The sequence below is a fragment of the Trematomus bernacchii genome, unplaced genomic scaffold, assembly GCF_902827165.1.
Source record: "Trematomus bernacchii unplaced genomic scaffold, fTreBer1.1, whole genome shotgun sequence".
Lineage (NCBI taxonomy): Eukaryota > Metazoa > Chordata > Actinopteri > Perciformes > Nototheniidae > Trematomus > Trematomus bernacchii.
Genome location: NW_022987720.1, coordinates 2,846,239 through 2,871,155, shown reverse-complemented (window position 1 = coordinate 2,871,155; position 24,917 = coordinate 2,846,239). Strand labels below are relative to the sequence as shown.

The 24,917-nt window shown below is 39.7% G+C and overlaps 2 protein-coding genes across 2 annotated transcripts; one reads left to right on the top strand and one right to left on the bottom strand.

Moving 5' to 3' along the window:
• Window positions 1-318: 318 nt before the first annotated feature.
• On the bottom strand, window positions 319-15,936 carry LOC117492262 (potassium voltage-gated channel subfamily H member 5-like). Its single transcript, XM_034142412.1, has 12 exons — window positions 15,826-15,936; window positions 14,188-14,311; window positions 13,536-13,642; window positions 13,291-13,419; window positions 12,249-12,364; window positions 11,570-11,962; window positions 11,381-11,467; window positions 10,162-10,594; window positions 6,562-6,761; window positions 5,388-5,640; window positions 4,904-5,100; window positions 319-2,813 (listed from the first exon to the last, which is right to left on the bottom strand). The coding sequence occupies exons 1-12, from the start codon at window positions 15,896-15,898 to the stop codon at window positions 1,677-1,679; spliced, it is 3,249 nt and encodes a 1,082-aa protein (XP_033998303.1). The 5' UTR covers window positions 15,899-15,936; the 3' UTR covers window positions 319-1,676.
• Window positions 15,937-17,759: 1,823 nt separating this feature from the next.
• On the top strand, window positions 17,760-24,423 carry LOC117492646 (sphingosine-1-phosphate phosphatase 1-like). The gene is made up of 3 exons (XM_034143035.1): window positions 17,760-18,794; window positions 21,727-21,816; window positions 22,550-24,423. Exons 1-3 carry the CDS (start codon window positions 18,129-18,131, stop codon window positions 23,099-23,101), a joined length of 1,308 nt encoding a protein of 435 aa, XP_033998926.1. The 5' UTR covers window positions 17,760-18,128; the 3' UTR covers window positions 23,102-24,423.
• Window positions 24,424-24,917: the final 494 nt, after the last annotated feature.

The following is a 24,917-nucleotide window of genomic DNA, read 5'->3' as shown; positions in this document are numbered from 1 at the left end:
ACTTTTACTTGTAACAGAGTATTTCTATACTCTGGTACTTCTACTTTTACTCAAGTACAATATCTGATTACTTCTCCCACACATTGTTTTCAAACAAGAACTGGCATACAGAAATTGAAAAATATTACATTTACAAATAAGCTCCTTATCACCAATGATGAGGAAAACCTGTTTCTTTTCTGCCTCTAATGTTAGATAGAAATAATTTAAACAAAGTATTAAACTGACAACATACACTTTGACTTGAAAAGATACATGTTGAAGATTTAAAAAAGGTCTGCATGTTTGACTTTGTAACAGAGGAGACTAAACAACAGATGGTGAGCAGGCATGAGTTTTCATTATTCATTTCACTGTTGACAGGTTCGTTGGATGCATGCAACGTCATTTATACATGTCATATAAAATAGAATCAAATAACAGCCACATGCTTACATCCTCACAGTTCATACTTAAGCAGTCGCACAGAAAATTAGAAAACATCTTCAACTAAAACTATAACCATGCTGCTTGTCCATGTTCATCCTCCTATTTATCTAAGCACAGTAAACAAATGTGAACGTTTGCATCGCTAAGTGCAGTGCTGGTTCATTTAGAGTTGCATAGCAGCGTGTAGTAACCCATCACTTAAAATCTTCTACAGTCTAAAAGTGCAATTTCCATTACTATTTAATCTTACAGTAGGCAAAAATGAAACTGTTAATAGTGAAATAAATAATTGAATTCAACATAAGAGCAAAATACTTGAGCCAGAGGCATAGTTACATGAAGGAATATACACTGAGGTCGCTGCAATTGCATAATTGTTTAAGGAAAATAAATATTTCACAAGTAAACTGAGATAATGCTAAGTGACAATAAAAATATATAAATAAACCGCCATTATTGCACTCTACTCCTATTTCACATGCATGGGAATGAAGCTAAAACCATTTAAAGAGTTTGGAAAAAGTTCATTAAAATGAATGCATAGTGCAGTAACGGGTCAAAACACAAACAAGGCTAACATTTCTATTATAAAACATATGCTCCAAAATATACCATAGAGTTGATTTTGTCTCACCAAAACAACCCTGAACGAGGCTTTATTATTGTAAGGCACATATTATTACCTGACAACTAATAACTAAAGAGAGGGAGACATTTATTAAACATACGTGAAAGTTCCTGCTTTCTAGAACACATGATCAAATAATAGTTAGAATAAAATGAATAAATAACATTTCAATAAATAAATAAAAAAGTAATAAAAACTGTAAAAAGATAAGGAAACTCATAAAAATGATAAAAAAATACTTAAATGAGAAAGAATGGAAATAATGTGACTTGACCTCAGCTCCTATCAGGCTAAAATGCTTCAAAAAACGCCTTCATCAGCTATGAGGTACGTATCTCTGCGTGTTTACAATGCTTCTAAAATGTTCAGGTTTCCTAACAATAAGTACTTTCCTAATAGTTTGTTCATTAATTGTTTCTATTTGGCATTCTCAAACATACACAGGGCCTCATAAGTGAAGACCCCTGTGTTTCTGTAGTGCTTAGGTAACGTTAAAAGGGGATTTCCGCATGCAGTCTAGTGTTTAATGCAAGTTTCTTTGGCAGCCAGAGTCCAGCAGGACATGCAAACTGGTGCTTCATCAGTTCCTCAACAGATCCAGGTATTATGATTAGTCAAATCAAAAAGGCCCGTCGTCAGCTTTGGGTGTGCCCTGCTTGGAGTCGGCGGCCGGCTCCTGGTGCCTCACTCTGGGCTTCGGGGACGAGGTCGGTGGCAGAGAGAGTCGTCTTTTTAACGACAGCAGGCGGAGGATCTCGCTCACCTGAGACTCGAGCACCGACAGGCGGCCGCTCAGTTTCTGAATGTCTCCCTTCAGCTCCAGCTTGGCCTCGTGCAGGACGGCCTGAAGGAGCGCTTGTTCGGACACGGGCTGAACAAAAGAGTGTTTGAGGGGGTCGACCCCGAGGCTGTGCTCGAACGGGTTCCTCTCAAACGGGCTCTTTTCCATCGGGCTCCTTTCGAACGAGCTTCTTGAATCTCCTGCTCGGTCAATGCGTAGGTCGCTCTTTGTGATGCCGCTGTCACAGGAGTCAGTTTTGTGCAGGGCGCTCGTCTCTTCCTCTGTCCCCTCCGCCCCGTTGCCCCCCTCTGTGTTCCCCATCTCTCCACCTTCCTCTGAGTTCTTGTTGGGGACTGCTAACTGCTCTGAGGACTCGGACCCTTTCGGCCACTCCTCGGCCTTCTGTGGACTCTTTTCCGGCTCAGCAGCAGCAGCAGGAGGTGGTGGTGCGGCTGAAGCGGTACTTTTAAACTTTGCCCAGCCTCGAGCCTCTTTGATACCGGCAGCTCCACCTGCAGCTCCACCTGCAGCAGTGACCTTTGCAGGGCTGTTGACCTTCAGACATAGCTGGTTTTCTCCACCGGGCCTCGCTATCGACTCCCCGGCTTCCTGTGTGCCGCTTTGCTCCGACGCCTCAGTGTGGATGAGTGTTTGTGGAGGTGCGGCCATGCTCCCTGCGGACCCCCCTCCTGTGCAGGGGGCATTATTCTGCACCGAGGAGCTGTACTCCTGCTGCTGAGAGGGAACAGACTGACACTGTGTGTACAAGTTTGAGTCGGAGTTATGGTGGTGCAGCGGCTCCACCTGCACACAGTTGTGATCGAAGTAGGCCTCCCCCGGGGTCTGAGCGTCTCTCTGCAGCCTGAACCTCTGGAACAGCTTGCGGACCGGGTGGTCTTCGGGGATGGAGAGAGTCACCTCGTTCCTCTGGCGCTCCTGCTCCCTCTTCACGTCTGCAATCTTTCTGAAGATGACCTGCAACAGGGAGAATCTGTGCATGAGCACAATGATGTGGGACACTTACACCGAGGCTACTTTGAATACAACTATAGCTCTGCTTTGATGAAACATATATAATGCAGCTATAGAGCAAGTATTACCATCTAGACCTGTTGAAATATTAAAGGATTGAAAGCAGCAATGCATGTTTATGGAGCGATATCTAGGTCCTGAGGGTCTCTGAATTATCTCTGAAGACAAAGAAAGGAAATTGATATGATTCTTAGCATCTCACTTGCACAACACATTTGTTGTGGTAATAACTTAACTATATACAATAACTTAAACTGATCCTACCACCGAATCCAACTCGCCAGAATAACAATTGCTACTGCAGTAATATTTCAAAATATTATACCTCAACAATTAAGTCATCTATGGGTTCATCTGAACCTAAATAACTTAGATTTTATGTTTAAAGCCACAAAGAAAACCACTACTGCAAGTGTCTTGGTCATATTTTGATCTAAATGCTCAACAAGCTGTAGCACACTTTAACAATAAAGAATAAATTGTTTTAATCAAATCAGCGTCACAAACTGCAAAAAACACATTAAAACTGAAAGTTCAAAATATTGCACGAGGTACATAACTCATATTCCATGTGCAGTAAATGCATATTCATGCACTTTAACCGAGTACATGAAGTAAAGAGGGCAGACGGTAAGTGTTAAAGCCAAGCAGCAACAAGCTCTTTTCTAAAGCTGCTGGAAATAAATAATAGATGACTTTGTTCTCATTGAATACATTTGAAGTACACGCCATAAATATTTCACAAAAATCCACAATTTGCCGTGAAATTGTTTAGATTTAGAGCTCCTTCACTGTTGGCTTTAGCTTGATTACATAATAGCTTTTATTTAAATGGAGCTGCATCAAACTAGAACAACTTGAGAGTAAACTTAAAGGTGGGGTAGGTAAGTTTGAGAAACCGGCTCGAGATACACTTTTTGTTATATTCCATGGAATGCTCTTAACATCCCGATAGCAATGAATATCTTAAGTGCTTTGACAAAAAATCCATAAAAAAATTTCATCTGTGGAAGCCGTAGTACTGTAAAAAGCACGACCAATCATTTTAGCCGGCCCGGCTAAAATAACTGGATGGCCTACCTGCCTGTCAGCCTTCCATCTGTGCACAAACTTATCTCGTGCCCTCATTGGTCATGTGCCCGTTCGTGTGTGTTGGAGGAGGGGCTCTGTAAGGAAGTGGCAGATTTGTTCCGGCTGTGTATTTTCAAATTCTAGCGCACTCGAGCTCGTTTCTCCAAAATTACCTACCCCACCTTTAAAGTACATGTTACTCGAAACATTATAAAATCATTATAAACCTGCATGTTTCTGTAAACACGCTATTCTTGACCTTAGATACAGAAAATGTGTCATTTTAGTAAATGTGAGGTTGTTTCATTCCGTCATCAAAGTGCATATTCTTAATAAAAACGCATCTTTGATTCCTATTCATCTGAGCTATTCCTGAACAAAGAGCACAACAGCACACATAGCAGATTGGCTTTAAAGGGATTGTTCATTAAGAATGTATGTGATTTTTATCCCAGAGGATCAAATTACAGCAATATATGAGAATGTTGTGACCAATACTGAAAACTATTTATCTCAATGCTTTAATTGAATTACATTTGGTCCTGGAGAAGCTCCATCAAATATTAATTATAGTCTTAGTATTGACTTATCTTGATATTTACACCAGATGAAGGATTGAACCACTTGAGAAAAACTGATTTTAAACTTGAAACTGCTTTATACAGTCTTCTTAATTTCAATAACAGTGTCCATTTGTTTTGGACAGGAGGAGACCCCTGAGGATTATGTGTTATATAGGTTTGTGTGCATGTAAGTGGTCTGCAAATGCTAAAATCCCAAAGTTCACGTGAGAGGGAGTTTCTCTCCCACACACTTAATGTCCACCCTCTAATAAAGCTAAACTTGTAATTTAATATCATCGGTTTATTGTTTAAGACTTAAAACAACCAATATGTTTGACACTGAAAACTAACCTGATTGAAAGAAAGACAGATATTTCTTCCATTAAGTGTAATCTTTACCCGTTTCCGTAGATTGCAGGTGAGGATGAGGTTGCGGGAGAACGTGTTGGCGAACGCTGTGTAAAAATCCAGCACCCTCGTCAGAGCCTCTTTCCTGATGACGTGCAGATCGCAGTAAGTCAAAGCTCTGACGTTCGCACAGGCCCGCGCCTGGGTGGTCTCTTTCCAGAACACGTCTCCAAACACGTCACCTTTACCTGGAGAAAGCCGTACATGATCACTGGGTTTAATATAGGCAGAAAGTGTTGAATGATTGACATAAACACAGCACATAAACATAATGGTAAACAGATGGAATTAGAGTATACAGAGAGTTTCAGAAAGAGAACAACTTTTATCAGGAATAAAAGTGTCTATATTCAGTGCTCGTGAGTGGAGTAAAACGCATCTTTGCACTAACACAACCTTTGCTCTGGTTTTATCTCCACCCACAGGCACAGATCAAACTTCACCCGGTCAACCTAATCACAGTGCATAAGATTACCTAGAATTGCGATGACCTCATCATCCTGAATGACCTCTAGTGAACCGGAGACCACGAAGCAGAGGGTGTCGACGCTCTCTCCGATGTGGAAGATGAGGTCTCCAGGGGCACAGTGGGTGGTCTGAAACTCCACGGCCAGAGAGCGCAGGCAGCCGTCGCTCGCCAGGCGGAACGCAGGGTGGTCGTTGAACACCTGCCTGTTGAGGTGCACGCAGATGTCCGCCCGCATGTCTTTGGGACAAATTGAGAGAACCTGACAGAGATATCAGAAAAGTGAATATGTATTTAAGGCAACCTGTATTAGCTCTACATCATATTTTTATCATTGGGGTCAACATTTTCCAAAGTCCAGGATTTTGGGGAGGTGTTACAATATATTAAGATAAAACAAATGAATAATAAACGTTCTTATTTATAGCAGTCACAGCAAACCTTTAGTAGTATTTATAATCTTTAAATCATCTTTAGATCTGTGATATCAGAGTAAACTAATTGAGCCATAACGACAGTCTGAAGACCAAACAAGAAGACGTTTATGGATCACACTGAATAGTAAAGTCATTTTTGTCAGGACCAATCCTGGTGCTCTTGGAGGGAAAAACAGTTTTTTGTTTTAAAAATAAATCTATTTCTCGGCTTCAGCCAAGTCTTCATTCTCAAGGTTATGTTTAAAAACAAGGCTTTAATAAAAAAAGGCTCATAAATTATCAATATAACAACACACACTTGGCTTTTTCTGGGTGATTTTCCTTTTAAAATGAATTATTTCAATTATTAAACTATCAATCTGCTGTCACTTTTACCGTAGATCAGCAAAAATATGACCTACTACAGCTTTATGATTACAAATAACCTGGCATCGCTTCAGGTGTGAACCCTGAGTCAACGAGGGCACATCTGCTGTGACCTTAGTTTGAGGCTCTTTATTGTCCACCTGCCCACCTTGCTCATATCTTTTTTATGATATTGTATAAATTATTAGCATTTTTACAGCACCAGAGCTGTGCATAAGTTTTACTTTGGACTTGAAAACCCTAGTGGCACTACTGACTTCTATCCAATCAGTGAATGGTGATCTATCAGAATACGCTATTTCCAACCAATTATATATATTCTTTTGTATATTTTATGTAAATTAGGAGTTTAGGGATTTGTTGTAGTATATTAATGATACCTTATCTGTGTCTATGCCCCTTGACATGGCCCAGGTGGAGACGATGAAGTCCATGACCCGCTCACTGAGACCTTTGGGAACCTGGTAGAGCTTCAGGAATTCGCGCACGTTGTTGAGCATCTCGTGATATCGGTTTGTGTTGGTGTACATCTGCTGGAAGATGGTGGTGACGTTTCCAAAGATAGTCGCATATAGCAGCGCTAAAACAGAAGATGAAGACAGTCAGGTACCCAGGGGGGGGAAAAAGCAGCGTAAAACAAACACACTGACATGCGGGGCTGATTTATTCAGCAACATGAGACGGGAGGATATGCTTTACTCCAGGAAACCATGTGGGATCATTAGAAAGTTGGTTTATATTAAGGCTGAAACAATTTAAAGAACATTTACATTAATAGGATTTTTATTACAAAATATTCACGTAGTTAATCTAAGATCTGGAGTTGTGTAAATGAATGGATTAATTACATATATAAAAATGTGTAATGGATTGTTTGAATGTTTTAAAGAGATAACTTGTATCTCAAAAGGATCACTAATTATCAATTGTGGTGCAAATTAAGTTAATTAAGTTCACTCTAAACATTTTTTACCTTTTAAAAAGGTATATTCATAATAAAATACTATATTATTTTTGTTTTCTCCTGGTTACAAAGTTAAGATGAACCATTATCTACTCCTTTTTCTCCTCAGACTCGCATAACCTTAAATGTATCATTTGTTAAGGGTAAATCAATTTACATTAAACCTTGTGAAGCCTTATATGAAATAATGATCACAAAAATTACAACTTATTCAAATATGATGTGTTTAATGAGCCTTTCAAAATAGAAAACAAATATTATGTAATTTTAAATTGCATATATGATTATTTAAGGGTATCATTTAGCAGTGGATTGAGCGTTATAATGTAATTCATAATGCACATCTCCTCTGTAAGTTCCGCGCTGCAGTGACCTCAAAGAGTCAGTCAGTATCTCTTATCGTGAGCTTTTACGCACTGAAGAGGAAAGAGTCGTCTCCAGTCGCCACAGCAGGATCCCAGAGGTTAGGATACATATCTAACGTGATGGCTCATTGTCCTTTTACAACACTCGAGCCTGCAGGCAAACTCTCCCTTTCTTATCTTCCTCTCACATAATTACTGTATCTGTAGCAGGAGATTTATCGGCCGTAATTGAACCCGACACAAAAGTGTAACTAACTGTGTGATCTTCGTGTTCGGGACAACACCAGAATAATGGGTGTTTAGTTTTGGAAGTAGAGACCTTGAAGCGTGGCTGTCACTCTGTGTTTGCCTCACTGTGTTTATTGCATCACTTTCCATGCTGTTTTAGAGGAGTGGGCCAAAGGTTAGTGTAAAGGCGCGTCGTGACGGAGGAACTGTAAGCAAAGGCTGACAGTGGAGGCAGTGACACTGAAGGTGGAGTATTACTGTAACTGCATTGGGTGATGAAGATAATACAGACACGTGCATAAAAATAGATTTCTATTTTTATGAGGAGGTTCAAAGGGATTTAAATGAGGATGGTTTGTCTTATTGTTTTAGATAGAACATGCCTGTACTACACACTGCATGACTTCCACAATACAGGACATGTAGAGCTTGATGCGAAAACACTACATCTCAAAACCATAACATAATTCAAATGAAAAATGTATATTGTATGTTGTATTGTATTAGCTTTAAAATGAAAGTCCTCCAGATATAATGGCTTTTCTTTGCTTTACTGTCACAGTTTACATTGTTTTAATGCATGAAAATAGTTGTGTCCCTATATTTTTCATTAAGCATCTGTGACTTTGTAAAAAAAAAAGCATTCACTCCTTGAGTTCAAACAAACTATTTAAAGCAGAAAAAAATGCCAAGATAATTTCAATATGAGTGAATTCACACGAAGACGATGCTTTGTGATGACCAACCTTCAGACAAACCCCCATAGAGCAGGCTGTGATGTGCGCTGAACATGTCACTTTTTATTATCGACAAAGGCGAGTCTTAAACTCTCCCTAGAGAGCAACAGCGACTCTGCAGCTATATGTGGATTACACGAGAGGAGTGAAGAGAGACTGTAAACTACTGAATACTGTGGAGAGTGAAGATTTTCACGTTTTGTGTTGATTTTGATCAAATGATTTGATATCATTTGAATATTTCCATTATTCAAATATTGATTTCAATAATGGATATTAACAAATAACAATGTTGATTTCTGCTATACCACATATTCATCAGTCAGAACCCGCTTTGTGTTGATAATTTTAGGCTTGAGTTTATTTGTATCTGTCTGTGTTTGCACTTAAACACCATATGTTGCTTAACTAGCAGCTGGGTGTGGATACATTAACGTGACTAGCATGCAAGTGAATGCATCCAGATTTTTTCTGCTTCTGCAAGGTTGTACTGGGCTGGCATATTATGAATGGATGAACGCATGAATGAAAACAGCATGAAAGGATGTATATCGTCTGCAGAAGAGTAATGGGGAGATTGAGAAGAGGCTAACGCTGTACAGCTGATTGCATATTACTTCCCGTCTGTAACAGCAGACATAAAGAGGAAGCTTATGTCACGATAACAAGCGTCAGATAATCTCTATTTAGACTGCTTTCAGCGTTACACTAAACACTTTGTGGTAGCTAGCTAGCTGTGCTAGCAATAGCTAAAATTAGCTCTGTAAGGCTTTGTTAAGGGAACGTTTACATTTAAAAAAGATAAAAGTGTGTATTAGTTTTGTGTTTGTATTGAGTTATTTTTTGATTCAGTTGATATTTGTCACATTTTAGGAGCTACAGTTTAATTGCACAACATCTTACTGCCTTTAGCAATACCATAGCGGCTGAAATAATGGCGTGCCTACTGGTGTATGTGTGTGTCTGTCACCGAGGTAAACTTTTCCTGTGATGAGAGAATTTACAATCATAACTGTGATGGAGTATTTATTTTTATTTATTTTTATTCCAAGTGTTTCAGCACACACTGACTTCACACTGAATGCTACAGAAACAACGGCAGAGCTGCTGCTCTTTCGTCCTCTGCTTGGATTGATTTAGACTGTCATGGTTGGACTGTGTGTCCATTGAAGAAGAAAAACAGCGGTCACTTTGATTTAATCTGTTCAGAGAAGCTTCACTTTAATTTCTCTTGACAAACAGTCCACTGGCAATTGATACATGTAGGGTTTGTACTTTTGGTACCAGGCTTGCAAGAGCAAGCGATGATTGGAGGCCTTGTGTTAATCGGGGGCTGTGTATGTGTGTGCGCATGTTATAGAAAGAGCTTGTGTGTATCTGCATTAGACGGATGTGTCACTCCATTTACTGCTCCATTAACCAGTGCTCATACCAAGAAACTGTAGAGCTATGACATTATTTGCTGTATAATATTAGATTTATGGCTGCAACTAAACATTATTTTACTAACAATTAATCCACCTGTTATTTTCTAGATTAACAAATTAATTTCAGTAAAAAAGTCAACTGATTGATTCTTCGACTAAATGTTACAGATCTCTACTGAATGATAACAGTTTTGCCAAGAAGTTTTTATGAAATGTTTGTGATGAATATTAAACAGTGTTGGAAAGTGATTTTACTTACAGCCCACCATCATCATCGCCACGGAGAAAATCTTCTCTCCATCTGTGGCCGGAGCGATGTTCCCAAATCCGATGGTGGTGAGACTCGTCATGGTGAAGTAGAGAGAAGAAATGTACAGCGTGTCCTTGTTGGGACCCCCCTCCCACTGTCCCGTCCCGCTGGCGTTGTATCGGTAAGGAGTCCCGATGCTCAGGGCCAACTGGTAGAGCCAGCTGTCCGTCTTTATGGTGTTGGTGGTCTCATCGATGACCTCATAGTCCCCGATGCTGTACCAGATGCAGGCCAACCAGTGGGCCACCAGACCGAAGACGCACACCAGCAGAAGCAGGACAGCTGCTCCGTACTCCAGGTAGTGGTCCAACTTCCGAGCCACCCGGCCCAACCGGAGCAGGCGGATCACCTTCAGGGAGCTGAACAGGCTGCTGAGACCCTGCTGTGAGAAGCGGGAGCGAGGTGGGTCAAAATCTTCCCAAATGTTTAGATGTAAATATTTTCTTGGTTTTGTAGTCTTTTATGATCATACACTGAATATCTATGGGACTGTTGGCCCGAGCTCAACAAACAATTTAAAACCTTGAACCTTAATTATTATTATTTCTTCAAAACATAATTTCTTCAAAACATAATCAACAGATTCATTGCGGGCGGCGGCGGTGGTGGCGAAGTCGATAGGGACTTGGCTTGGCAACTGGAAGGTCACCAGTTCGAGTCCCGGCAAGACCAAGTGCTACCGAGGTGTCCCTGAGCAAGGCACCTTTCCCTACACTGCTCCCCGGGCGCCGTCCACGGCAGCACACTGCTCCTAACAATAGGATGGGTCAAATGCAGAGGAACAATTTCGTTACATAGTACCTGTACTGTGAAATGACAATAAGAGCAATTTCAATTTCAATTTCAATTTCATTGATAATGAAAATAACCACCAGTGGGAGCCCTACTGCATTCCTTTGTACTTTTGAAAAGAAGGTTTTTCTTTTCTTTTTTTGATAAACTATCAACTGACTTTGTTATATTATCTTCCTATATTTTCCCACTCTTCAGTATACCACCAACTCCATTACACTCACCAACTCTGTCTGTCTGCTGTTTGCGGTGGGAAAGTGATATTTCTTTATGGGTTTGTCCCTACAGTATAACTTGATTATTTGACATGCTGTCATTACATCCATTGTCAATATACAAAGCAATTGCTCAAAGCAGCTTTGTAAAATGTCCTTACTGGCATAAACGAATCTTCTGATCGTGTGGTATTCCTGTGGAAAGACTCCCGAAGATGACTTGTTTGAGTAGCAGAGGCGATGATATCCTACAAAAGAACAGTCAATCAGAAATGTGTTCATATTCATACGCAATGACAGGTACCAACACACGGGCCATTTTAGCAGTCAATTCATAAAAGCTCAATCACCTCATCTACATGTTCAAAGCCGTTGATGATGTCGTAGGGCAGACAGGACAGCAGGTCGATGACGAACCACGTCTTCAGGTAATTCATGCGTATGAGCCTGGCGTCTGAAACCACCTCCCCAGCAGGACCCACGAAGGTGGTGTGGAAGTTCAGCACGATGTCAATAAGGAAGACGACGTCCACGACGCTGTCCAGCACCAGCGAGGCCAAATTGTTTTGCTTTGTCTTAAAAGAGACGTTATACGGCACCATGATGGCGGTGTAGAAGGTGAGGATGAGGATGACCCAGTCCCAGGTCGTCTTGAAGGTGCAGTAGTGGAGGATGATGTGTGGGGGGGTCTTCGGGGCTTCCTGCTTGTACTGAGGGAGGATTTCTGATCCCAGCTGGAGAGCCTTTCATTGAGGGAATATTTAACATCAATAGTTCAGAATCAAGGAACAGTAATCCTGTCAGAAATCTTTTTATGTGTGCATAATCTTGGAAAGTGTCCATTGCAGTTTTAGGGTGGATTTTTCACTATTTTCTTTTAATTGGGAAGCATTCTAATGTATTTATTGGAGCAATATTCGTTTACAGACTCGACATGTTCTACTTTTAAGGCACTTTCTTTATTTAGCTTGAGGTATTTTTATTGCCAGTGGAAACCAAACTCTTCTCTAACCCCTGGACGCTGCTCACCTCGGCCAGTCTGGACGGCTTGTGGCAGACCTCGGTGCTGCTCAGTGGAGCTAACTGCTGCACCACGTTGCGATTGTTGGTCAGAGCCCGTGTCAGTCTGGCAAACTTTGTCCATCCTGCACAGAGAAAACAAACAATCAAATAAATGCAGGAACGCAGCACAAATATTCATAAAAAGATGCCTCAAATTACGTTTTTACGACAAATAACAATGATTTCAAAGCAGTGAACAATACAGAATAGTCATCTTTCAGCATTGGCAATAACAATTTAATTATAATGTTCTTCTTGAAGAAAAGACTACATTTCTGATTTAATAATAAATTAAGTGTTTTCCACTGCTTGGAAAATGTATCGACAAGTATGCGAGGTAGGATTACAAGATACCCTCAGTTTTGAAAGAGAGTCATTTTTCAATCCATACCATAGTGCATGAATACATCATCATGACAGACTTCTAACTGCATTTCTAAGCAGAAAGGAAGAAATACTAAAACCAAAAATGCTATAAAATTCATTTGTGCATAATTTGAAAATACTGTACTATTTAGTACATGGCAATGATTTTTTCTTTTATCCCCTCCATTTATGATCAATATTTATCATCTCTGTGGATGGTAATGGTGGCCCAAGTGTCCTTTGTTTCTGCTTGAAACCGTATGTGAAAGTCTTAGTGGCACACTTGATCCCCTGGGACATGGCACCCTCAGAGACCAGTGTTCACTGACCCGCACACACAACACCTGGACAGTTGTATGTTACATACCAGGAAACAAATGTCTGTTAAGTCACTCATGTGTGCTCGAGACTTTCGGCTGCGCTGCACCCTCCATGGTGTGTGAGGATACATTTAGCTTTGCTTACACTGCCTGGACCATTATGAGACATTTGACAATAATTTGATCTGAATGTGAAGTAAATGTGTGTTCTCAGCCTTTAGTGCGTGGAATAAGAAACCAAAATGTAACTCCAATAGTTTATCATGACAACGTTGAAACAATGATTGCAAGTTTAAACCATTTGGCTCATAAACACGTCTCACCTTTAGTTGACTCGTCTTCTATCGGCTGTTTAAAAAGTGTAATGTCTCTGAAGGTGCAGAGGAAGAGCACCACCTTGTCGTTCTCATTTCTGATTGGAGCTACCTGCATGTAGAGCCATATTGGCAGTCCTATGGATAACAGATTACATTTAAGCAGTGTGAAATCAAAAATTGTACATAAACACATTTTTATTATACAAATAACCGATTTGGTAAAACACATAGAATTCAATAAATGTACTCACTATTCTTTGTATAGAGCAGCACCTCATAGAACTGGGACTCATAGTTGTCAAAGGTCTGTCTGATTTTGTCTATTGTGTTCTTATCAGTCAGGTCACCATACATGAAACTGCAAAATAAGGGAGAGAGAAAACCAAGAAGCAAAATGGAGCATGTTAAAATAAAGAAAATAAAGGCAGAAGGTCAAAGAGAGAAGATACTGAAGTGGATTGAACACTTTTTCTTTTTCTGCTGTTGCAAATCAGTGTTCACATTTCCTTGTGATGGCAACAGTAGAGCGTAATATTTGTATTCCTGGTCCTCAGTCCAATTTTACCACTTCCATAATTAGTTGGGCTTTTCAAGATATATTTCGTATGCATATAAAGATCAGAGATTTCAGGGTGCCTTTTTACTTTTTAACATCTAACAAGGGACACCAGATGAAAATAAGCCTTTGGGTCTAAATTTGGCTCATTTACAGTTGTTCTTCATTCTTCTGTTGATCAATGAGCACAGTCCCTGTCAGATTACTAAAATGCTAAATCCTTGCTCATCAGGAGGAGCTGGAGCTGTGATCCAAATGTCAAAAGTAAAAAGATTTGCATATTGCTATATTCACTCATGTATGTTAGCTCTCGTCAGGCCATTATACAACAGACACTCATATCTTACTTGCACGAGCTGCTCCTGTGCATGACTTCAGCTCGGTGGTATCCAGATAGCTTGCAGAATCCATCGTTGCTGTAAACGACCGGCCACTCCAAGATCTGTGCATTTCCCAACAGGAAACTGGTTTCTGCACCAAAATACAGCAACAATACAGCAGTGAGAAACGAAACTCATCACAACTCTACCCCCCTGCAGACTCAAGTGCAGCTGTTGATCCACCTTTTGGGGGTTTTGTTGAGGAAAGTAAGGCCATCCAATCATTGCAACTGGAGTTATGCAACTGCAGCGTCATTCAAGTGACTGATTTGCTGTTTCTGGATTGGATAATTCGATGTTTTGTTCGTTTTTAAACTCTCCTACGAGTCCAGCTAACCAGTGTCATGAATAAGAGAAAACCTCTGCAAATCTGTACTTCCAATGATTGCAATTATTCAAATCACCCTAAAGCAAACTCTTCCACATCATTTTAATAACCATATAATGCATAATAGACACAAGATCATTAATATAGAAAGAATCAGCAAACATTGGTATTCAGACGAGTCACTTGGTAGAAATAATTGTTGATAAAATGTTTATGTTCCAGTCCTAATGTTATTAAATATTGATGAGGAAAGTTCTCCAGCTTTACAGCCGTTTGGACAGAGCTGTCTCGAGAGAAAATACTGAGGACGTTTTCTGCTATTTACAGTCCGCATTAAAGCTGTCACACTCGAAGCTTCGGCTTGTTTATCTTGAACTTAACGTTTGTGTGTCGGATTAGTTTATGCTGTAAACAATGAGTCTACTCTGCGACCGTTTGCAGGAGAGAGACAATAATTACTCTGCGACCGTTTGCAGGAGAGAGACAATACTTTCTAAACTTTAGGTTATTGTCCCCGACTGAATTTGTATAAATTATTAATTCATGGTTCATTTTCTGCCTTTACACAGTTTACAGTTTGTCTTACACTGTGCACTTCTTCTGTAATGAAAACCATCCATCTCACACTTAGCCTCACTTTCATATAAATGAATGCATTTTTAATAACAGTATTACCTTTCTGTATAAAAAAATAATACATACTAACAAATATTAATGAATTAAATTATGATCACTTTAGGGTTTCATGTAAAATATAACAAAAATGGTGTGACTGATCAGCACCTCTGCAACATCTTCTGCTGAATTGTTATTGTGATTTATTTATTTATTGTATAATGCACATACATAAAAGTACCCACACCACATTTTTGTTTTGACTAAAACATGTTTTCCTATAGTCCTGCATCTACAATAGCTCATCAGAAATAAAAGGACATATTTATTAAAAAGAGCCTTAAATGTACTTGGACAGATCATTAAACCTGTTTGTATATATAAACAAGTGAAACAGTATGTGTATTTAGGGTGACAATAATACTCTATTATGTTAATTACACTACACTATTTGAGTTTGTTAATCAATTCATCAGAACATATATTTAAGTGTAATAAAGAAAACATGTGAAATCACCAACAAAGTGGAGCTGCTTCTCGTTAAATAACATAGAAACAACATGAGAGGTTTTACATCCCGTGCAGCCCTGTGTGGTACCTTCACTGACATGCCGGATTAACATCAATTAATTATTGTTTTTTTCTTTCAAAGTAAAACTCACCGCTGGAGCGCCGGACAATATTTTCCAGAAAAGTGTTCTGCGGGGCCACCAGTCCTCTCTTGCCCCCATGCATTGTGAGTTTTCCGGACACACACTCAGAGCTGCTCGGTGGTCGTGCTGTTGTTTAATACCCTCTCAGATCCCTGCCTGGCCGGAGCGTGCACCACCACAGTTAAACTACCAGATTTATAATAGGAACTTCCGGGCTGAAGTTTTAAAAATAAAAGCCTTTTTCTGAACGTGACATTGTTTCAGTTTTACTTAACACAAATTGAAGATTATGAGATGTGGAACATGTGGTACATTTGATCTAATATCGCTAAACTGTTATATTTATATTTCAAATCCAGCCACGTTGGAATTTACTTGAGGCGTGACATGAGCTTAGTCCAAAACATGCAACAGATTTAAGATAAATAGATCCTTACCCACTAAATAACAATCAGCTTTAAGATATATCTAGTACACATCATGGGTAAAAGTCACATCAGCATATATAAAATAAAAATAAAGAACATTAAATTCGATGCTTTTATTTTGAAAGGGGATGTCGCTGCTTTCGTGTGTTATTGTGGTCTCTGGATTTTCAGACCCGTAGCCTACACATGAATTAGACTGAATTTAAAGTACCTTTGTTGACATATAACGTTGATCATACATACACGGACCTGAGATTTATATTACAATGTTGTAGAAATTGAGAAAATTATGTTTTTGTTTAAAATGGTAAATTATTTGGAGATGTATCGATATTTATTCTCTTTGATTTTACATTTTAGTGATTATACATTCATCATTTAACTCAAGTTAGGTTTTAAATGAAGGACTTTTACTTGCAATAGAATATTTTCAGTTTATTACTAGTATTTTAAGTAAATATTCTGAATACTTATTTTACCACCAGTGGTGTAAAAGTAACGTATAACATTTACTCAAGTATGTACTTGTAATACCATTTAGAGAGACTTGTACTTTTTTGCTACTTTGTACTTCTACACACTTCAATTCAGAGCTAAATCGTGTACTTTTAGTCCACTACATTTATTTAGTACCTAGTTACTTTTTAGATTTTGATTAATGATGTGAAATATAATCAACACTTAAATAAGACGTTAGTTACACCTGCAGTACAATTCAAAAGCTACCCTGCAGTATACAAAGTGATTAAAACTAGCTGCTCCATTACCAGCTTCGATAAACACTATAATGCATCAATAATTATAATACAAACATATTACATAATATTATTCTAAAATGGGCAAATTTGAATAATGAGTAATTTAACTTTTGGTACTTTAAGTACATTTTGATGCTTGTACTTTAGTACTTTTACTTGAGTAACATTTTGATTACTGGACTTTTGCTTGTAACAGAGTATTCCTTCACTCTGGTTCTTCTACTTTTACAAGATCAGACAAAGTAGAAACAGAGTTGCACTTTCTGACAGAATGAACACAACTCAAACCAATCCGAACAAAATATTTCCCCAAATGTAATAACAAACATCCTGGATTTGACCACAATCCTGTTAGGAGAGCTCACTAGAGCAGCAGAATATTTGTTTACCTGCCACAACCTCAGGAACAGTGAGTAAGTTAATGTGTTTGCTGTTTGCCACATGTATCGTTACAATGTATGTTGCTGAGTGTTCTTTTATTTTGTTAACACCTTGTACTCATAGACTGTATGCTTGTACTACATGCTTTGGCAATGCTATGTTTTTCATGGTCATGCCTATAAAACTCCTTTGAATTTGATCTGAGTACCTCTCCCCCCCACTGTCTACCACTGGTCATCCAGCACAACAAGTACTTTTGAGGCAATCTTTTTTTATTTATGTGTAATTTATCGCAACTCCAGCAGGGGTGGTAACTCCAATATTTTTGATAGAGACCGACTAAAATAAAGTCAAACGAAGAAGACACACATAGTTGAAGTACTAGAAGAAGAAGAAGAACAAGAAGAAGAAGAAGAGGAGTGAAACAGGAATAACGGCCTGACTGACGCAGTTAGTTGGATGGAATGGGATTTACCGGAAAGTAATGGTTAACTGTAACGGACTTTGGATGCTGCCGCCTCCTCCGCTGTACAAGGTCTGTGTTTTGAATGCGGATACCAGGCAGTAGTGCCGCGTAGCTGCTCCGTGCTGTTAGCTCCCACACTGTTGTTTTATTTCGTTAAGAGGAATGCCACGGCAGCCGAGTTCCTCTTCCCTTTAATCTCGGTCGACGAACATGAACTCCATTTTTACGACGAAGCAGTTTTAAAAACAACCCGTTAAAAAAGCAACAGTTATTGTAGTCATGGCGACCGAGTTTGTAAAGACGTTTGTACAGATGTGTAATTATCTCCAAGACCCCCGCCATGTAGCCAGGTTTCAAAAAGTGTGCGGTGTTCAAGGGACATTTCCGGTTAAACCGAGCGAGCCGGACCGCGGGGAGTCGGACCGCGGGGAGTCGGAGCCTGAAAGCCCCGGGCTGAGGAAAAGGGGACCGGACAGTAGTGTTGTGAACGGAGCAGCCGGGGATGCGAAGGGGATGCTGGGTGACATTACAGCCGGGCCTGAGGCTCCGTCCGTCGACCTGGACACAACCAGAGCGAAACCCCTGCGGAAAAACTCCCTGACCGGAGACGTGGGTCAGGAGTTCCTCATCCACAACAAGTTTCTGTTCTACCTGTTCACGTTTGGGACGGAGCTGGGCAATGAGATGTTCTTCATCGTCTTCTTCCCCTTCCTCTTCTGGAACATCGACGCCCTGGTCAGCCGGAGACTCATCGTGGTCTGGGCCTGGAACCTGTTCGTGGGACAGTCCACCAAAGACATGGTCCGCTGGTCACGGCCCGCGTCCCCCCCTGTGGTGAAGGTGGAGGTCTTCTACAACTCCGAGTACAGCATGCCGTCCACGCACGCTATGACGGGGACAGCCATACCCTTCTGTCTCTTCATGCTCACTTATGGACGGTGGCAGGTGAGCACCCTTTTTAAACATAGAGCATCACTATGAAGTTTCAGATCTATGTGAAAATAGCATATTTATTTCCTGTTGCTGCATGATGAGAGGTTGGCTGCCACACAGGCCCCATAAAGCTCCAAGTTGACCTTCAGAATCAAAATAAAGTTTATTGCCAAGTAGTTTACTGTTCTCACTTACCAGAAATTCCCATGGTGTTTGGTGCATACAATAAACTATGCCTGTGAATTCATTTTAAGAGGAAATAAAGATACAGGCATAGTACTTTAACACTTTAAAAGTCATTATGTAAAAATGACAATACAACTATGAAAAATATACTTAAAAAACACAGACTCTTAAGTAAAATATTACAGTGTAGTGCGGGATGTGCAAAGATATTGATGGGGGAATACATATTTTTATAAATTGCAACATGATCAATATTCGTTTTCCTTTTAGAGCTGAAATTATTTAGTGGATTGGTGTTTCCACCTTTCTGGTTTTTAGGTTAATATGATGCTTACATGGTGCATATGTGTGTTTAATTACACACCAACCAACACACTGCAACACACCAGGGGAGTATTCCAGCTGATCTGATGGGTACTTAAACCCAGCAGGAAATACACATTATGCACAAAGAGTGGGGGGAAGGGGAGGATTTGATAGCCCCCTACAGTGTAATCCATCTCTGAGGGCAATACACATGGCAGAACTAGGCCACGACCTTATAAATCTAAATCAACAAATATCTGGCTTTGATAACCCACTGGGAAGGTGGTCTGAATTAATAAAGTCCAACTTAAAAAGACCAGCGGTCATGAAACCCACAAAGCACTTGACCTTGTAATATATCACAAGCTCCACGTGACACAAATGTCAGAAAACACAGTTGTCAGCCTCTTTTAATAAAGAGAGTTCCTGTTTTTCACAGTTCTACATCATTAAACTGAAGGTTCTGAGGGTTGGAACGGACAAAACTATACATCAAGACTATAACTAGAAGATGCATTAATAATAAAAACAATTGTGAGTTGCAGCCCAAGTTACCATTATGCTCCGAAGTATCAATAGACCACAATGCAAATGAACAAAGTTATACAGTCGGGGAAAACTGAACACAAATGTTCCTGTGAGTCTTTTCTGGTTACAATCAGAGGAAGTGGTTGGGAGGGGCACTTTACTCCTGAGGAGTTACAGAGAAAAACATAGTGTAGTACTGTGATATGAGCCAGACCAGAGAGCTCCAAGACATCAAACACTTCACTTACTATGGCTGTCGCTGATCAGCGTTAATCTCATGATGAACTTTATGGCAAGCCAAAATGAAACGTGGCTGCATTTGGGTTTGTGTGCACTCTGCCCTCTCTGCTCTAAGATCATTTGTGAAGCAAGAACCTCACCTCCAAACCTTTGAGTTTTAATTAATAACATAAGTGTTCTCAAACCCGAATGGATTCACTTAGGGATTTGAATTGGTCAGAATGCTTTCTAACCATTGCCTAAAGTCTATGCTGTTTGAAGAGTGCAGCATTTATGCACCACCATGCATTCCTGCTCTTTGTTTGTTGCCCCACGTGCATCCTGTATTTCAACATTCTTTTCTTATCCCTTAGTTAACTCAGCGACCCTGCAATCTGCAAGTTATATCTCAAAAACGTTACCATCTTTTAAATACACGTGAGTGTAGAGCCCTGCCAAGTAGTACGCTGTATTAAGGACTCTTGATTCAAGGTCAGCCAGTTTTCTGAACTGCTTTGACCCTTTTGTTGTGTCATCAAGTTCACTGTTGTCAAGGTTGAGGATCTTTCTGAGGCAAAAGGTTACCAAAGATAAGATGCATACCATAAACAGCTGCCTCGGCTGGAGGAAGATGCAGGTGTCATCTTAATAGTGGTTAAAGACCTTTGCTTATTAGCCAAATATCAATGATATTTGGTACTCCATGCCCATCTTAATTTAGTTTAATACTTGGGATTTCATTGGTGTTTGGTTATAAGTTTCCTATCTGCCTCAGCTTCACTTGGTGAGTAGCGCTTATTATCAGATGTCGACGTGACTCCTACTGAACATCAGCTTGTCAGCATTGTCATTGTGAGCATGTTAGTATGCTGATGTCAGCATTTAGCCCAAAGCACTGCTCTGCCACAGTACAGTCTCACAGAGCAGCTAGCATGGCCGTACATTCTTCTATCACACAGTGACCTTTGAGTGAATTCCTCCAAAGATATCAGCTCAATGTTTTCTTAACAGATTATACTCCGTGGTGTTTTACAACTAGTATTTCCACTGACATTGAACAGTCTGGGACAGGGGTGTCAAACTCAATTTCAACGTGGGCCACATCAGTATTATGGTTGCACTCAAAGGGCCGGTTGTAACTTTAAGACTATATAAATATATATAAAATAATGCATTATATTACATTATTGCCTCTGCATTGGATTATTATTGGATAGGGTAATAACTTCATAATTAACTACGTCTGAAAGCAGAAGTCTGGGGAAAATATTTGCAAGTCTCCTCAGTGCGCATGTCACAAAATGAGATGCATTGTGGGACATGTAGTTTATTGACAACATGCTTCTGTAAAGCGGTATGTAACCATATAATAAACGTATTATATTCTTTCAGAGCTCTTGCGGGCCACATCAAATGAAGTCGCGGGCTGGATTTGGCCCCCGGGTCTTGAGTTTTCACACCTCTAGGATACTTTATGTAATTGAAAACGTTGCAGTTAATGCCCTGCAATGTTCAGGAGCTTCTACTTCTGTATGTTATGGTACAGATAGGTCATATTCAACAGGATGCTGAGGGGAAAAGCAGTCAAACTGGTTTCATGGACACACTGAAGATCTATTTTCTGGATGGTTTTTGCAGACCCATCTTCAGCCACCTTTCTGATATCAATGCTATTTGTTTGATGCCATGTCTTTATCTCTCCTAGTACTCCTTCCTCTTCGGCTTCAGTGTGGCTCTCAGCTGGAGCATCCTGGTCTGTGTCAGCAGAGTCTACATGGGGATGCATTCTATTCTGGTAACTACATCAAATACATGATTTCAAATAAAGAATCCCTTAATAAAATCTAAATGAAAGGTATAATATAGCGTAATACTGCCCCAGCAGGCCACGTTGCCTCCACAAAGCAGCTCAGACACATAATATAGACCAAACTATAAATCCATTCATCTAGAAAATGATCCATAGATGAATCTATAATAAAATAATTGTAGCCCTACAGTAAACAAATCAAAGTCAGTAGATAAGACTCGGTAGCCAGGCAACTGAGGTTATTAGATGTGTTTGTGTTCTCTAGTAACACCTGGTTATCAGTCAGCAGCCTTTCTTTCATTTTGATATACGATGATATACAAACTGATTGTGTTCCTAAATGACAGTCTGGAAATATTTTTGATTTGACTTCTCACTTTAAGTCTGCCAATAAAACATAGCTAATGAATCATAAATGTGCTTTTATAAGACTTTGGTTATTTCAAGCAAGTATTTTTACAGCTATCGGTAAAACATATCGACTTTGCACATCTGGTCGTGCTGGAAGAGGGATCCCTCCTTTATTGCCCTCCCTGAGGTTTCTTCCATTTCCCCCCCTTTAATTGTGGAGTTTCTTTTGGGGAATGTTTACAGTCCTGTAGAGCTCCCGGAGACAGATGTGTAATTTGTGATATTTGGCTGTATAAATCAAATGTGATTGATTCCCTTTCATGTTGTATACGCCTGGTTTCCACTGATTGATGTGCCTGTGTTGCAGGAGGTAATCACTGGGTTCCTGTACAGCCTTCTTATTCTAGCCTTTTTCCACCCACTTTTGGAGACGATTGACAGCTTCTACATGACGGACCACTTTGCTCCACTTGTGATTATCGTGTCACATGTGAGCCTGGGACTTGTGGCTTTCTCTCTGGACTCCTGGAGCACTTCTCGGGGCGATACAGCTCAGGCTCTGGGCACCGGGGTAGGGGCTGCCATCGGCACCCATGTGAACTACCAGCTGGGTCTGCTGCTGGACCCCCCGCTGTCCTCCCTTCCTCTAACTTTACCACCCATCAGCTTCAGCTTGGTATTCCTCTCCGTGCTGCGCTTCGTCATCGGAGTTGCCGTCATCCTCGTCACGAGAATGGTCATGAAAGCAGTGACTATCCCGTCCTTATGTCGACTGTTCGGCCTGCCAACAGACGACGTGAGACAGGCGCGGCAGCACGTGAAAGTAGAGCTGCCGTACCGTTACATCGTCTACAGTGTTGTTGGTTTTAGTTGTGTCAGTGTGGTGCCTCTCTTCTTTAAGATGTTCAGCCTTGCCTGAGTGTTGTGTGCAAACTGTCGTGTGCTGCTGACGTGTTCACCTACATGGTGAAGAGCACTGGGAAACGTGCTGCTTGTTTTTAAAAGCTCTTTTTCTGTACAGCAGAAATTAATTTAAAGGATAGTGGTGATATTCTATATTTTTAGTTTTGTCAATATCCATCAGTGCCATAGAGCTCCATTGTTGACTTCTGAAATACACATCAACAAGCCAAACTGTTGCACATCATTATAATGAGCATGGGCATTGTAGTTCGACTCCTGCTGCCAGTGAACCAAATGATTATCAATTGGTGACTGAAAATGAACACGGCTAATACAGTATCTAATCCTGTTCATATTAATGGACAAGCAGTTTTATGCATTATTTCCTCTTTTAAAAACAAACCAATGGGCTGGGATCCCAGAGCAACAGACTGACAGAAGTTGGAAAGTATTAAAAGAAGACTAAAGCATTATTGGTATTTTTCTCTTTTGGGGGGATTTGTTGACAAAAACGAAACAATAAAGAGCATCACCTGCCTCGTCCTTTTAGATCCACCTGTGGTCGACTCATTTAAGGGTATGCTGGAACTTTGCAATTATGAAAATCTATCAAGTGTGATGTTTTGGTGCTTGTAATCATATTGATAAGAAATCTGTTGGACATTTACATCATTGATCAAAATCTATATATTAACATGTTATCGGAGAATTCAATGCTCTAAGAATAAACCAAACCATGAATCAGTAATGTTTGAAGTCACCTCACTTCTCTTTTGTTGCTGTCCCGAATTCAACCTGAATTAATTCAAATACTCATTTTAGCTCACCGGTGACGGTTCTCTCTTTTGTATTATAACGCCTTTTCAGCATTATGTCATCGCCATGGTCATCGCCCACTCTTTGTATATTTTTTGGGCTCAAGAGTAAGTTGTGTGCTAAAAATAATAATTTGATAATCATACAAAAAAATAACTTTTTTTTGTATAAAGTATTTTGCCACCTTTACTTACTTGGGCTGTATTCTTGCTCTATAGAAATACATTCTAAATCTATATTCATACTTGATTTCTAAGAAATAATATTCAGGCAACAAACACTGACCCTAATTCTGAATGTTTTAATTGTGTATTTGTTCTTAATTGTTTATTGTTAAGATATTGATTTGCTTTATTATTCATGTCATGACATTAATGCCCAAGCATTTATTCTTACAGTATATCCTTAGTACAATATGTATAGGTCTATTATAACCATCCATTCCCACACCTTTTTCTAGTATTCAAGGTCTTTCATTTGGTGAAAATATTGAAACAAGGAGAATAAAACATTAAGAAAACATTGAATGTATTTTTCTTTCTGAATTGCTCTATTTAAATCTTTCTTGCAAGGAAATATCAGAAAAGGGCCATTAAATTAGCACATCTGGGATTTTATTTTGAGTACTGCAAATGTGTCAAGTCTGACATGAGATTTTCTGTAGGCTGGAAAACAACAGATTTCATTTATGTAAGAAATACTGCAACCAAATAGCAAATTGGTTCCTTGCTTAACCTTTGAGCGCCATAGATAAGGGCTGTTGGTATTTTATCTGGTATGTAACCCAAGCCCGATCAGTGATCTTCTCTATGCTGTCCTTCAATTGTACTTTGAGTTATGTCTGTTTTTATCACTTAAATCCAACATTTCCAAGAAGTCAGCACGTAACCTGACTTTCACTCTGCAATCTTAAATCCTTACCCATTCAGCATAATTAAATATTAAAAATGTTATTGACAGTATTTCAAGTGAGTAATACTCAAAACAAATATTTGACCTAGTGTTATGATATTAGG

Coding starts and splice junctions, on each gene's coding strand:
- LOC117492262 (XM_034142412.1), bottom strand. CDS start 15,898: ATGCATGGGGGCAAGAGAGGACTGGTGGCCCCGCAGAACACTTTTCTG. Junction 11,963..12,248: donor AGCCGTCCAGACTGGCCGAG/GTGAGCAGCGTC, acceptor CCTCAATGAAAG/GCTCTCCAGCTGGGATCAGA. Junction 2,814..4,903: donor CCTGCAATCTACGGAAACGG/GTAAAGATTACA, acceptor TCCCTGTTGCAG/GTCATCTTCAGAAAGATTGC.
- LOC117492646 (XM_034143035.1), top strand. CDS start 18,129: ATGGCGACCGAGTTTGTAAAGACGTTTGTACAGATGTGTAATTATCTC. Junction 18,795..21,726: donor TCACTTATGGACGGTGGCAG/GTGAGCACCCTT, acceptor TATCTCTCCTAG/TACTCCTTCCTCTTCGGCTT. Junction 21,817..22,549: donor TGGGGATGCATTCTATTCTG/GTAACTACATCA, acceptor CCTGTGTTGCAG/GAGGTAATCACTGGGTTCCT.